The 14,013-nt window shown below is 38.3% G+C and overlaps 1 protein-coding gene across 7 annotated transcripts in view; it reads right to left on the bottom strand.

The window, feature by feature from the left end:
- FUT10 (fucosyltransferase 10) overlaps positions 1-14,013 on the bottom strand; it is a 189,220-nt gene that overhangs the window by 119,504 nt on the left and 55,703 nt on the right. For 6 of the 7 annotated variants that reach the window (XR_013763912.1, XM_079140667.1, XM_079140671.1 and 3 more), the window contains exon 3: positions 2,083-2,918. The exons of the other annotated variant lie outside the window; for it this stretch is intronic. Coding sequence is in view for 5 of the 6 variants with exons in the window: in XM_079140667.1 (XP_078996793.1) it covers positions 2,083-2,918 (836 nt within the window). In the remaining variant the exon portion in view is untranslated. The remainder of the gene's footprint in view (positions 1-2,082; positions 2,919-14,013) is intronic. 7 annotated transcript variants of the gene reach the window in all.

Here is a 14,013-nt window from a genome sequence, read left to right as displayed (position 1 = left end):
GAGCTATCTTTTCTACCTGTTCTTCCGCGGTAAGTTCAAGCTGGTAGAAGGATATTCAATTGTGCCACTTTGGGCAATCTGAAATAGCACAGATAGTTGTTTCTGTTAGAAAGACAGGAATGTATGCATTCCCCAATATCTTTTTAAAAGCTGTCTACCAGTGTCATCGTTTCCCCTCTCCTGGTACCCAATAATCCTTCCAAGAGGGCTTCCATGAGACAGGGGAGGAGTCAGGATTTGCACAGTTCTTGTAGTTTTCTGTGAATGTAATCCACAAGATAGTCCAAACAAATCTTTACCTTCAGAAATTCTGTTTTCTGACTTTATATATTTTACATATAATTGGTATAGCATGGGCAATTAATGTGTGTCTGCTCTGGTATATTTTTGTAGCTCTTTGTGTGTATGTGTGTGTGTGTAAGGTATCTTATTTTTTCCTGTGATGTGCCCCTATAAATTATATCATAAAGGAAATCATCAGAAAGCAGGATGCATTTTAAGAATGATGTAATATTTAGTGTTCCTGTTGCTGACCAAGACAGGTAGCATAAAGTAAATGATTTTATGAGTTAAAATGTATTTCATAAAACCAGATAGAAGAATGTGTATGCACACACACACACACATATACACAATACACAGATTTAATATGTGAAAAGCCCCATATAGTACACACACAATACAGAAAAATAATTTTACACACTGTTTATGTGTTATGTTTCACCTGAAATTAATATAGTGGCCAAAATAAACATTTAAGTATATAACAAAAATTATTTGCCTTCAGAGAACTTAGTAGTATAGATGGGAGTCAGGCACGGGGATGAGAGGTGATGGGTAATTGGTATGTGTGAGTCATCTCATTTCTTCAAAATTTTCTAAGGAGTTAAAACTGATCCTTCTGTTTATTTTAACAAATCTAGTTATATATAACCATTCACATTATAAATAAGCAAAGAAATGTCAAGAGAAATCTAGAAACTTAAAGACATTATTAAGAACTTTACAATAATTTAAGAAAAAGAAGTCTCTCAATGATTATCTCCATCACTATTTGAATAGTCCCTCTACATACAGGTTGAGCACCTCTAATCCAAAAATCTAAAATCTGAAATGCTCCAAAATCTAAAGCTTTCTGAACACCAACATAATGTTCACAATATTTCATATTTTGGAGCATTTCAGATTTTAAATTTTTAGATTAAAGATGCTCAACTGGTAAAGTCCATGTAAATATTTCAAAACCTGAAAAACTCCAAAATCTGAAATAATTCCAGTCCCAAGCACTTCAGATAAAGGATACTCAATCTGTATTAAGCAGCATATACATATGCCTGAAAGAAAAAGAGCAAGAATGCAAGAATGAGGTTTTTGGTAGTAAGAAATTGTGTTCAGGAAATGAAAATGTGTTTCAAGATGGCGGACTGTGGGGCATGAATCAGAGTCTGGCAGAAAATGCCATGCTCCTTCATCATAGTATCAATTAAGAGGTGAAAGGATCAACGTGTGGCTGATATACAGAACTTATTTTTTATTTTTGGCACTGGACTTGAACCCAGAGACACTTTACCATTGAGCTACATCCCCATCCCTTTTTATTATGAGACAAGATCTCTCTAAATTGCTGAGGCTGGCCTCAAACTTGCAATTCTCCTGCCTCACCTCCCAAGTCACTGGATTACAGGTATATGACATCGTGCTTGCCATAGTTTTTTTTTTTTTTTATTTATTTTTAAGGCTTCTTCCCTCCATCTGTAGGCCCCAGCATCTGCAGCATGGGGATCTTCCAGAAGAAATGAGTAAGGAAATTTGAAGGACTTCAGGAAAAAAGACATAACTTGTTTGTTTCGTTTAGTTTTGCTTTATTTGGGTTTGGTTTCTAAGGACATGACTTGTAAACTTTTTACCAGTCCCAAAAATATTAATGAAATATTCAGCCTTTTTTGCAGACGCCAGTCTCCTGCTAGGAATGAAGAACAGTGATGGGCAGCAGCCACAAAAGGAAGGGCAACACTGTGAAGTACGGCAGAGACCCTGGAAATTGCCAGCCTAGCCCCCTTGGCCAGATCTTGATTCACTTACCTTTTCCTGTAGCCGAATGTTATCCCACACCTTGCTGCACACCATACACTCAAATGCATCGATGTAATTGTCCTGATTGATGTCTTGCACTCCCCACCTCCGTTCCCTGAGAGTGGCCAGAAGCCGCTGGTTAGAGATCTCACCCTTTAGCTTCCATTCTACGTAGGCTTCATACAATCTGTCATCATAATCCAGTTGTCTGATGTAACTCGCCAGTTCTCTGGGGTGAGAAAATTCTGATACAAGAATAGCACTTCTGTTACTTGGAAGCCAGTCTGCAATGCTGGGGGATCCGTAATAGACAGGGACGACTCCCAGTTTCAGTGGTCTCCAGAACTTTTCAGTGATGTAATCATCACAGACTGCATTCTCAAAAGCAAGGATAAATTTATACTGTGCGATAATCCTATAAAAGTCATCAGCATCCATGGAGGCTGGATTTTTCAGCTGCTGAGGGAGATCTTTGTTTCGTAAACACTCACCATAGGAATCAACCTCGATGTAGGTCATCAGCTCACGAACATAGCTATCCCTGTCTGACGGCGGGTCACAGTCTGACTGTATGTACACCAGAGGAGCAAGTTGTTTCCTTAGGTTGTTTTTGGACTGTAAAGGAACTAGGTATCGGAGTGACTTCAGGACTTCCACACCCTCCAGGTATTGGGTAGTCAGTGGCAAGTGGGAATGCCGACTGAAAGTGGCAGTGTAGTTGAACAAGGTGATGACTGGCTTATGAAAGAGCTTATAATTGTTTTTGGGGGACTCTTCATGAAAAAGGGCCCAGTCATGATGGGCTTTCCGAGGCAGAGGTAAGCTTTCTATGTTAAAGTCAGTACCTAGGCAAAAAAAAAAAAAAAAAGAAAAGAAAGAAAGAAAATACTAATTAGTATATCCAAAAGGATTTTGGTATCTACAGTTAAGACAAGAATTCAGAGTCTGAGGCTATAAATAAGGAGCATGTTACACTGTCACTGTAAAGTGCCTGGCAGTCAATCATTGAGACTTTAACCCCCAAAACTGCTCAAGGACAGGATCACTGATCAGAAGAAATATTCTTCTCATTTTTGCAAAAGGAAATGGGAGTAATGTCAGGCCAGATGCTAAAGGAGAATTTATTCCACCGCCTCCTGCAATTGGGTTTTCATTGGAGAGGTGTTGTCCATGGAAGGTCAGGAGAAATAAGAGATCAAGATAAACATTTCTTTAAAAAGAAAATGCAAGAGAAAGGAAGCCTAAAAGGAAAAAGCAACCAAGTTAGCGGATTGATTAATTGGGGAAGAAAAAAAAAACAGCAAAATCATGCAAAAGTAGCCAGAAGAGATATACAAGATAGATTTTTTTTTTAATCCAAAATGATCAATTTCAACAAAGTGCAGTTAATCAATCTTTGTCAAAACTGTAGACAGAGGCTTTTAAAGACAAAAGAGCTGATAATAGCACTATGTTATAGACCATTGCGGGTGGACATGAATTAACAAGCACATCAAGAAATAAAGAGGCCTAACAGGATTATAATTAGGAGTGATTCTAGCTTCCACAGGATTAATTGGAAAACCTTTGAAACATGATAATGTGGAGGCAGAAGTGATGGATGTGGGAAGCAATTGTTTCCTGACTGTGTGGGTGGAGATCCACTCAGGAAGAACTTAATTCTATGACTAAGGAGGAAGAATTAAGACATTATCACAATAAGTAATGTGGAGTTTCTGAATGTTCCTGACACATGATTTTGTGGGCCCTGATTTGAATTTTTAAAAATAAATATAAGGAAATGGGGGAGAAAATCCATCTTTCAGCACCTGCAGTGGAGAGGAGGGGGGAAGATCAGCAAATAAATAAATAAATATAGCAAAAATAAAACCCACCTTCTTTGGTAAAGCTTATAAAAATCATTTATTTCATGCCAGTCAGTGAACACTCTCTCAAATATAAACTCTTTGGTAACAACACATCCAATGAGAAATCAATTAATCAAGAAAGGCTTTTTAAAAATTAAAGATTAGATAAGATTATGGCAGAGGAAGCACAATGATCTCTGGGAAATTGCTTTTAGAAATGCCTCTGTCATCAGTAATGAGTGACATGTAAAAATGGGTATGCATGTGTTTATCTGACATTTGCTATATTTGACTTTTAGCATCAAAAAGAAAACTCATCCGTACCTGTAAATGTAATGACAAATAGAACTGGATGGTTGGCAAAAGTTAATACTCATTAGGAGAGAGAAACAGGAAGACATGAAAGAGAATTTGAGACAAAAGGTAATTCACTGCACTGAAGCAGCTGCTGCTCAGAAAGAGTCTAGGCTGGTCAGTGGCCAATGATGGGAATGGGAACTCATAAAACTTGAGTTAGAACATAAAGTTTCCACCTATGGCATAACAGAAACCAAGGTCATTTACCAGCAGAGAAAGTACAAAGTGCAATTCATGGGAATCAGAGGCAGGAATCGAAGTTGTAAGATTAGAGGCGGAATCAGATAAGACTTAAAACTAAGGAGGTCCAGCATTAAGTGCCCCCACCGCCTGACCACACAGGATCGGTTACACGTGTTTTGAATGAGTGACTTTAATACCTCTCGCTGTCTCTTGCTAACTGCTGGTGGCATGTGGTGATTCTTAATTTGCCTTACTGTGAGTACACCAAAACAAAGATCCAGGGAAGCAGAGAGACAATTCATACTACAGTGCTTCAGAGAATGGAGCCGGCCTGAGTTCCATCTCTGTTCATCTACATCAGCAAAGTGAAGGGCTAAAAATGTAAAAATGGCTATGTCATGACTCTTGTGGGCACTATGTAGGTCCACTCAGGTTGTGCAGGTGAAGCGACTTGTGGGACTTGAAAGCTGCAGTTATAATGAGCCTGTCACTCATGGTAACTTCAGGTTTACAGGTTCATTATGCCTCCAGCCAAGGGGTTATTAGAATCTTGACATTGAAAGAAAGAAGAGATTGGGGTCCCTCACACATGCAATCTAGAGTACCAAAACACACTGCAGAATCTAAGCAAGAAATATTTATGTATATGTATTAAGAAGCAACACCTTAAAAATTAAAGTGGGATGTTCCCATACCCATCTGAATTCTGTTGAGTTTCAAAGTGGTGGTATATTAAATAGCGGGGGATGTCTCTTTAATAGTTAAAAGGGTCTATCTTTCCAGGAATATTTTCCAGATTTTTAAAAATCCTTCCCTGAGATACACAAAACAATCTACCCACTTGCAGTGGGTAGATACTATCACATTGAAAATGGGTTTTATGTTAGATTCTTTCAAACTAAAATTTTCTGGTGAAGATGTATCATTTTGCCCTGTAAACTTGTCTCTGGAACAAAGAGCTTCAGATGGGAAACACTCGGATAACAAAATTAGAACCACAACGGACCTAACCTACTACACTAGCCTACAAAATGAGAGTCAAGGTGGGGCAATTTCTAAAAGGTGTTGGATGTGGCTCATGAAACAACTAAGTGATTTAGGTCTCCTTACCTCCAAAAGAATGCCCACTATTACAAGAATTGGAATTCAAGTGTTTAAAGAAATGGAAACTCACCAATGGTAAATCAAAAAAAAATAGAACTAAGTTACAGGCAACTGGCTCACTAGTTTAGACAGTCATCTTTGCTGCCTCTTAACATTTAACAACTTTAGATTCAGACTTTCAACCCATTTTTCTGGGTTATTCTGTGTTTACTGAATACTGACAAATTTATTTGTTCCTTTAAACAACAGCTGACAAACAGAACTTAAGCACTAAAGTGCACTGTAAAGGGAATTACGACTTAGAATACAAATGGAATGAAATTAATGCTGGGAAATGATGCCAGATTGCTGACGATGAAGGCTGAATTTAAAATAGCAATAAGCAGAGGAGTAACATAAATTACAGGATGTGTTTATGTGCCCCTCTTCTTCTGCAGGGGCATGCATGCTTCTTTCATTATTCCCACACAGACTGGGGAAAACAGAAGGCAACACATATGATTCACCCCACTCTATTAAACAGAGTGTGAATCACTTACCCAGAGCTACATATCCCAGGTGGGGTCAAAATTTCAGACTGGCCAATAGCAAAGGACCCCAGGGATCAATGGCCCTACTATGATGCTGATTCTCTTGAATGAATGACCAAATATGGCACTCTCAAGTATGCCCCAAAATATCCACCACAAGCTTTTAGCACACTGAAGATGTGGAAACCACAGTCTGTTCTGGGAGATGGCATGCCTTAACATGGAACAGAGAAGTACTCTCATAAAATGTCCTCCAAAGCAATTTCGATTTTAAAAAAGAATCGCCATCATAAAGTTTTACAATCATATGTCCTATAAAGTGTGGTCCCATCAAAAATTTCAATGAGAAAAATTTTGAGAAAAAGTAATGCAGACAAAAGGGCTACCTTGTGTATTATCATCTAGCAATTGCAGAGTTCACTGCTTTTTTTTCTTTTTTCTTTTTTCTTCCCATGGTGCTGGGGATTAAACCCAGGGTCTTGTGCATGTGAGGCAATATTCTACCAACCGAGCTATATCCCCAGCCCTCACTGTTATTTTTAAAAGTCTTTTCAGCATGAATTTTTTTGACTTATCCACACAACTTCATCAAATTATTTTCTCCAAGGTTCTGAGTGTTAACTAAAAATCTGAAAGAATGGTGCTGGTAAAAAAGGGATAATTCCTATTACTAGAGGCTAAATTCTGAACAAAGGAACTAGCCATACACACTTCTGCAGATTTCCTGGCTTCAGTCAACTCAGAGGGACTTTGACAGGTCACTTGATTCAAAGAGTTCTCAAACTGATTTCTGAACCCATGTTCCCTCCTCTTCTCCATTATTTCAGAGAGTCCTCTTGCCTGCCCCTTAATCAATTCTACATCAATCAGCCCTCTCTCAATTGCACACGTTCATTAGGCAGGTAAGTTCTACCTCTGGGCGTGGAAATTTCTTAAGCCCCCTTATTGAGTCTGTGCTACAGACCAGTCAATAAATTTGCAGTCCCCCTTCTAACATATGCAGAGCCTGAAGCAAGAGTATAAATAGAGTCCTGTGTACCATATGCCTAAATATTTAAAAACCATAAATCAATCTAACAAGCTGTTAGAAATGAAACATTTGTTTTATCCTCCACCACTGCATGTACACCTTCATGATGAAAGTATTATGTGTGCATGTGTGAGTGCAAACCTGTGCAAAACTGTAGTCTACAATGAATAACTGTGCATAACACATATTAAAAATGAACATCCCTCTGATCTACTACCTCTCCTCTAGTGACCTCCCTTCTGTTTTTGATTTTTTAATAGGTGAGAAGAGGGAAGGGAAAGGGAAAGTGCTGGGGATTAAAATGGAGAAAATTATGTAATATGCTTTTATGAGTATGTCAAAATGAACCCCACTAATATATATAACTATAGGGCACTAATAACATAAAAAATTATATACCATTTTTGTCAAAGATGACGGCTGCCTTTGGGACTTGGCTTGGGGTGAAAAGATGAGAAGAGAGAGGGTTCTTCCTTGCTGACTCACTCTGACTTGATCCCTCAAATCTTCCCTTCCTTTCACTCAGGGCCACTACAGCTCAAACTCCTATCTTCTCTCCCCCTCACTGTCCAGATGCCTGAGAAAGTTCATGAGTGTGTTGCCTCTGAGGTTTCTCCTCATTTGAAAGAATCCCCACAGATAACCTCTGCCCTATCCCTGCTGGTATCTGTCTTTTAAGTTTCTCAAAGGAACCTACAGCTGGAAAACCAGATACAATTCTAAAGCTCTCAGACCTCTGAGTTCTAACCCAGAATGTGGTGGTGCCTGGTCCCCTTCTCCTTGCACCCCTAGCCCTGACCCCCACTGTGAGGGATGAGTCTGTCCATATAAATATGGATATTCCACCCTACAAGTCCAACTTCAATCTCAACAAGACTCCCTCCTTGAACCAAGTATAGTCGGACTCCTCTAACACCCCTTTGACCTTGGCATGCTGAGTCCAGCTTTAGCAAAAAATCTCCACCTTTGATATCTGATCAAGTCCCCCACTACCTACATACCACATCTAAGCCCTTGGCTTGCCTTTAGAAATTTTCCATACACTTGTCCCCCTCATTCTGCTGCTTGACCATAAATCCCCAACTGTCTCTGTTGTATTCAGAGTTGAGTTCAGCTTTATATTGAAGTCTCTCCCCTACTACAGTAGCACAAATAAAATTTCTTGCTGTTTTTAACAAATGTCTGGTATAAAACTTTTCTTTTATAGTCCACACCTTTACTGTTACCCTCGGCCCCTCAGGCCCTAGGCTGTGTATTAGCAGCCCAGTTTTCTCCAGAGAATAAACCAGGAAAAAGGCCACTGCAGGTTCTAGAAGTAGATGCCAGGTGTTTGAGGAAGGGAATTTTGGGGTCCTGGTACTTACTTGGATGTGATATCCTCCCCTGAGGAGCAGGAATAGGTTCTCTGGCCACAAGTGAGCATAGAACTTTGCCCATGGACACCTTCTCCTATGTGAAGGGGCATAACTGAAGGAAGCCAGACTAGATGCTCCTGGCTAAGTTTATAGGCTTCATTGTCTCATTTAAGTTGTCATCCATCTTCCCCAAGCACAGTTACTTGCAGTTGTAATTCATGCACTGAACTAAATAGGGCTGATGTGCATAAGTGAGCCCTTAAATCACAAGCACAAATTCTGTTTTAAAATCTCTCAGCAACTATATCCAATGCGATTGGACAGAGAAAGGGGCAGCAAGGACAATGATCTCCCTTTAGTGCATTCTCCCAAAGTATTTCCTTTTCAGTGAACTAACATTTATTTATTTTATTCTAAATTGCATTGTTTCAACTAAATCCTAAATTAATACTTCATTTGGACCATTACCTGGAGCTTCAACCAGATTCCTGCGAGTTTACTAGAAAAGTCCACTTATATATTCCACAGACAAGCATAAATAATGCTTAACTAATCCATGACTAAACCTGTCATCTTCCTCCCAAATCTGGCCCTTCTCCTGTCTTCTTTTTCTCCCTGGCTATCCCCACCAAAGACAATCTGAACCTTTTAGAATAAGTTAGGTGCTTCTCTTATGAAGATACCTCTTTCTTTGTTTTCCCCCATTGAAAACATACCTCAGTTGTACAGAATTTGGGTAATTCTACATCAATAATGCAAGTATAAACCTATCTAAACTCTTGCCATGTACCTCTTCTTAACTCCAACACATGACTCCAGAACATATTTAGGAGCTGCCATTTATAGACAGTGCCCCAGAAATTTGAGTAATCCCTTAAACCTGCACATGCTGGAATAATACTATGTACAATTAGATAAACTTGCTTCTTAAATTCATATTTTTCAATGACTTGAAATGTAACAATTCTGAATTCCTATGAGGGATAAAACATTATGTACATGAAAGAATTTTCTCTTTAAAAAAAAAGACTCACTGGGCATGGTGTGCACACCTATAATCCCAGCTGCTTGGGAGACTGAGACAGGAGGATCACAAGTTCAAAGCCAGACTCAGCAAAAGTGAGGCACTAAGCAACTCAGTGAGACCCTTTCTCTAAATAAAATATAAAATAGGGCTCGAGATGTGGCTCAGTGGTTCAGTGTCCCTAAGTACAATCCCTAGGATCCAATCCCTCCCAAAAAATATCCTACTGTTTGAAATGTCTAGAATTAATTCTATTTTCCTACCAGAATATGTATAATAAAGAGGCCCATTGCAAAAGCTCAGGACTTCTGATTGCAACTAATTATTCCAAGTTTTCTTACTTTCTGGATCTTTGATTTTCTAAAAATTCTCAGGGTTTTTTTTTTCTTTTTCCATGAATTTGTCCCCTTGTTATCACCACCCCAGGTTTCTATTTTCTTCTCAGAGAATCACCTTCCTGTATATTTCTCTTAGTCCATCTGGTGAGAATATGGAAACAGAAAAAAGCAATCTTCCTATTTAAGAATGAAAAATATAAAATCAGAAAACTAGACTCCTTTTAGGAAAAGAACCATAAAATCACCTGAAAACAAGAACACATTCCTTATTCAGGTACAGGTTGCAAACTACTCCTCTGAGCTATGAAATAAAATACACAGGGGCTGGGGTTGGGGCTCAATGGTAGAGTGCTTGCCTAGCATGTGTGAGGCACTGGGTCTGATTTTCAGCACTACATATAAATAAATGAATAAAATAAAGGTCTGACAATACCTAAAAAATATATTTAAAGAAAAAAATAAAATAAAATATACAGAATATTAAGACCCAGGTAGCTACAAAGAATAATCAGGTGGAGCAGAAGTTCTCCAATAAAATTGTGCTTGAGCACATCCCACATTTTATCACAAATTACAAAACATTGTCCACTGTCCCTGGACAATGTAAAAAGATATGAGGACATTTTTGTTCCTAAAAGATTTTATTACAGAAGCTTTAACCCATATAAAATGAAAACTTCCATGGCCATAAGACGTCAAAGTTTATTAAACAATTTCAAAAATGACTATTGTAGCAGACAGCAATAGATCATAAATTACACCTATTTTAAGTCCCCCAGCTATAACTAAATTTGCAGAGATTCTCTGAGTTTTTCTCATTTCCTGCACTGGATTAAATCATTTGTTTCACAAAGCTCAAACAACGTACAGTGTTTGAGATAACTATTAAAAGTGCCACCTCCCTGTTAGTGCTGTCCACAGAAGCTGAAAGCAAATTACTTCTGACAGGTACTAAATTCAAGCACAAAACCAATTCACTCTCTTTTAACAGTTAGAAAAAGTGAGAATAGGTGTTGTGAAGAAGACAAGAGCAAGCTCAAAACGGAACAGAGGGTGATAGCTTCAACTGCAACCTGAAGCACTGCCCTCCACAAAGAAAAACAGCAGCTGAGATGGCATCAAGAGGCTGGCAAAGCCAGTCCAAAGAGTCCCATAATGTTCCACTCAACACCAACAATAAACCTTCAGGACAAGACTGCTTAACCCTGAGGAGGGTTTGGAAGTATCTCTCAAAACATGTGAAAAAAAAGTATTTCTAATCATTAAAAGTCACATGCATAATTCTACATACCACATTCTGGTTACTTGATTACAGTCAATATATCTGGAGACAGAGATGCTCAGCCATTCCTAAAAAGCATAACGGTACTAAGTCCTACTATTTGGAAAACATTAAGTTACGAACTCTGGAGCTTCAAAGATGAGCAAAATAAGCCCCAAGGGAACTTATGATTATGAATATAAATGTTAAACCATTAGCTCAAACTCAAACTAGAATAACATGCATGCATATCGCCATGCTGGGAAAAAGAAAGAAGTAATTATTTCTGACTAGGCAGAGTTTGACTGTAAATTACCAATAAGTACATAGAAAAGCCAGCAATAAAAAAAGAAGGCTTAATTTTTAACACAAGACAAACAAGAAAATAATCACATATTCTCCAGTTCTATGATATCCTTGAATATCATTTGCATAGTCATCATAACATAAAGAGTGGATATTGATCTTTCAAACATGGTAATGTAAGTGGAGGGCAGAATAGAGGAAAGCTGAATGTGCAGGTTGAAAAGGACAGGGTAAATAAGCAAATGCTCATAATCCAACACAAAGACAATAGATAATGCTTAATACTAGTAATATCAACATGTTACTTATAGGTCCAGTGATAATAACCAAAACAGACTGCTGGGTTTGGGATGTAGGTCAGGGTAGTGGTGTGTATATATATATACATATATATATATATATATATATATATATGTATATATGTATATTTACGTATATATAAGAAAGGAATTGGGGAAATACTGGGACATGATTTTGGTTAAATTACAGGGTATATTGCATACATATATAAATATGTAACAATGAATCTCACCATTATGTACAACTGTGATACACAAGGAAGAGTAAAATTGTCATTTGCAGAAAAATGGATGGAACTGGAGGACATCATGTTAAGCAAAAAAAAGTCAGAAACAAAGACAATTACTACATGTTCTCTCTCAAATGTGAACCATCTGAAAGTAGAAAAGCAGAAGAGAGGTTTTAGGACTTGGCAGGGTGCCAGGGGTTGGGGGAGAATGGACATAATCAATGCATAATGTATGCATATATGCAAATATAACAATGAATCTGATTAACCTGTACAATTAGTGTGTGTTATTACTCACACTTTAAAAATACAATGCAAAAAAAGAACCATTCACTACCTAAAACTGGAGTTTGTATAGCTCTGATAAAAATAAACAAAAGATTGTATGGAAAAATAAGTCTCCCATACTTTGCCAAACAGGTGACAGTTTCTTATATGTTCTATATTTTTTAAAAATTGGATGGAAAGGTAGGGAGAAGGAATGGAGGAAAAGAGAGAGGGAGGGAGGGATCCATGATACAATGATTTCCTACAACTAGATTTTGCGGGGTGGGTACCAGGGATTGAACTTGGGCACTGGATCACTGAGCCACATCCCCAGTCCTATTTTGCATTTTACTTAGAGACAGGGTCTCACTGAGTTGCTTACCACCTCACTTTTGCTGAGCCAGCTCTAAATTAGCGATCCTCCTGTCTCAGCCTCCAGAGCCGCTGGGATTATAGGTAGCACCACCATGCCCAGTCAACTAGATTTTTTATTTGTATTTATTGAAAAACTTCTTTTAGATTCGCTTACAGATTTTTTACCATTGATCACTTTTGTGAATACTTGGAAAAATTATATTTGTTAAAGATCAAAATTGTTTCAGTCTAACTCTTCTGAATCACTTTTTAAATCTTCAACATCTATGTTTTCCTAAATGATATTTTACTCTGAACCATTAAAACCGTTGGTAACACAGCCTTGCTTCCAAGAGTGCTCTGCTATTGTCCCTGAGAATTTCTTTCAAGCCTCTGATCCCCAGCCCCAAATTTTAATGTTGATGCTTCCTTGATGTCATCAGAAGTCGTCAAAGAAAGTTTCTACACATTAGCTTCATAAAGCAGTTCATAAATGCTTTGCTAATGGAAATCCTCAAAGGCTGTCACTGTCCCATCATGCTAGAGGGGAACCCAGTTGGTGTCCAGTAAGGACTGTACAATATCACTGCTGCCACCCAGCTGACAAAAAGATAGGTGACTACTGGGTTAGTTTTTCATCACTGTGACCAAACACCTGATAAGAACAATTTAGATGAGGGAGATTTATTTTGGCTTACAGTTTCAGATGATTCAGTCCAGGGATGGCCAGCTCCATTGCTTTGGGCCTGAGGTGAGGTACAGTTCTCATGGCAGAAGAGCATGGCAGAAGAAAGCTGCTCATCTCATAGAAGCAAGGAAACAGAGAGGCGGGGGGAGAAGGTGGAGGCAGTGAGAAAGAGAAAAGATAAATCTCCCAGGGCATGACCCTAGTGACCGATTAGGTCCCACCTCCTAACAGACAGTCCATTCAGCTATCTATGGATTAATCCACTGATAAGGTAAGAGCCCTCATGATCCACTCATTGCTTAAAAACCCAACCTCTACACACATAAGACTTTGGGGAGCATTCCAAGTCAAAACCACAACAGCTATCAACTGCTAATACATGCTGAGTTCAAAGATGCTGAACTTTGAAAATAAAAACTTTCTAGAATTAAGGAAATTTTCCCTAATAAGTGAAAACATAGACACAGCTCTAAAAATGGCATTACCCATGTAAATACCACAGAAATACTCCATACCAGTGCATATAGAGTTACCCTATTCTCCTTATTGATCACATGGCATTACCCCAGTGTGTATGTGTAGTTTCTTCAATATTCTCCCAATTTTCCAACACAGTGGGGCTAAATCTATACAATGAAAGTTGGGTCAAGAAACACGAAATTTTCTAAGTTACACTGAATCCTAAGGCACACAATACGAGCTGATATCTTCAATAGCACACTATTTCAGTGCACACTATCAATGTGTCTGTCTTAAACTCTTGTCTA

This window comes from Sciurus vulgaris, assembly GCF_902686455.1.
Source record: "Sciurus vulgaris genome assembly, chromosome: 5".
In the NCBI taxonomy this organism is placed as follows: domain Eukaryota; kingdom Metazoa; phylum Chordata; class Mammalia; order Rodentia; family Sciuridae; genus Sciurus; species Sciurus vulgaris.
Note: the sequence above shows the minus strand (reverse complement) of the source record. Positions and strands in the feature narration are given on the sequence as shown.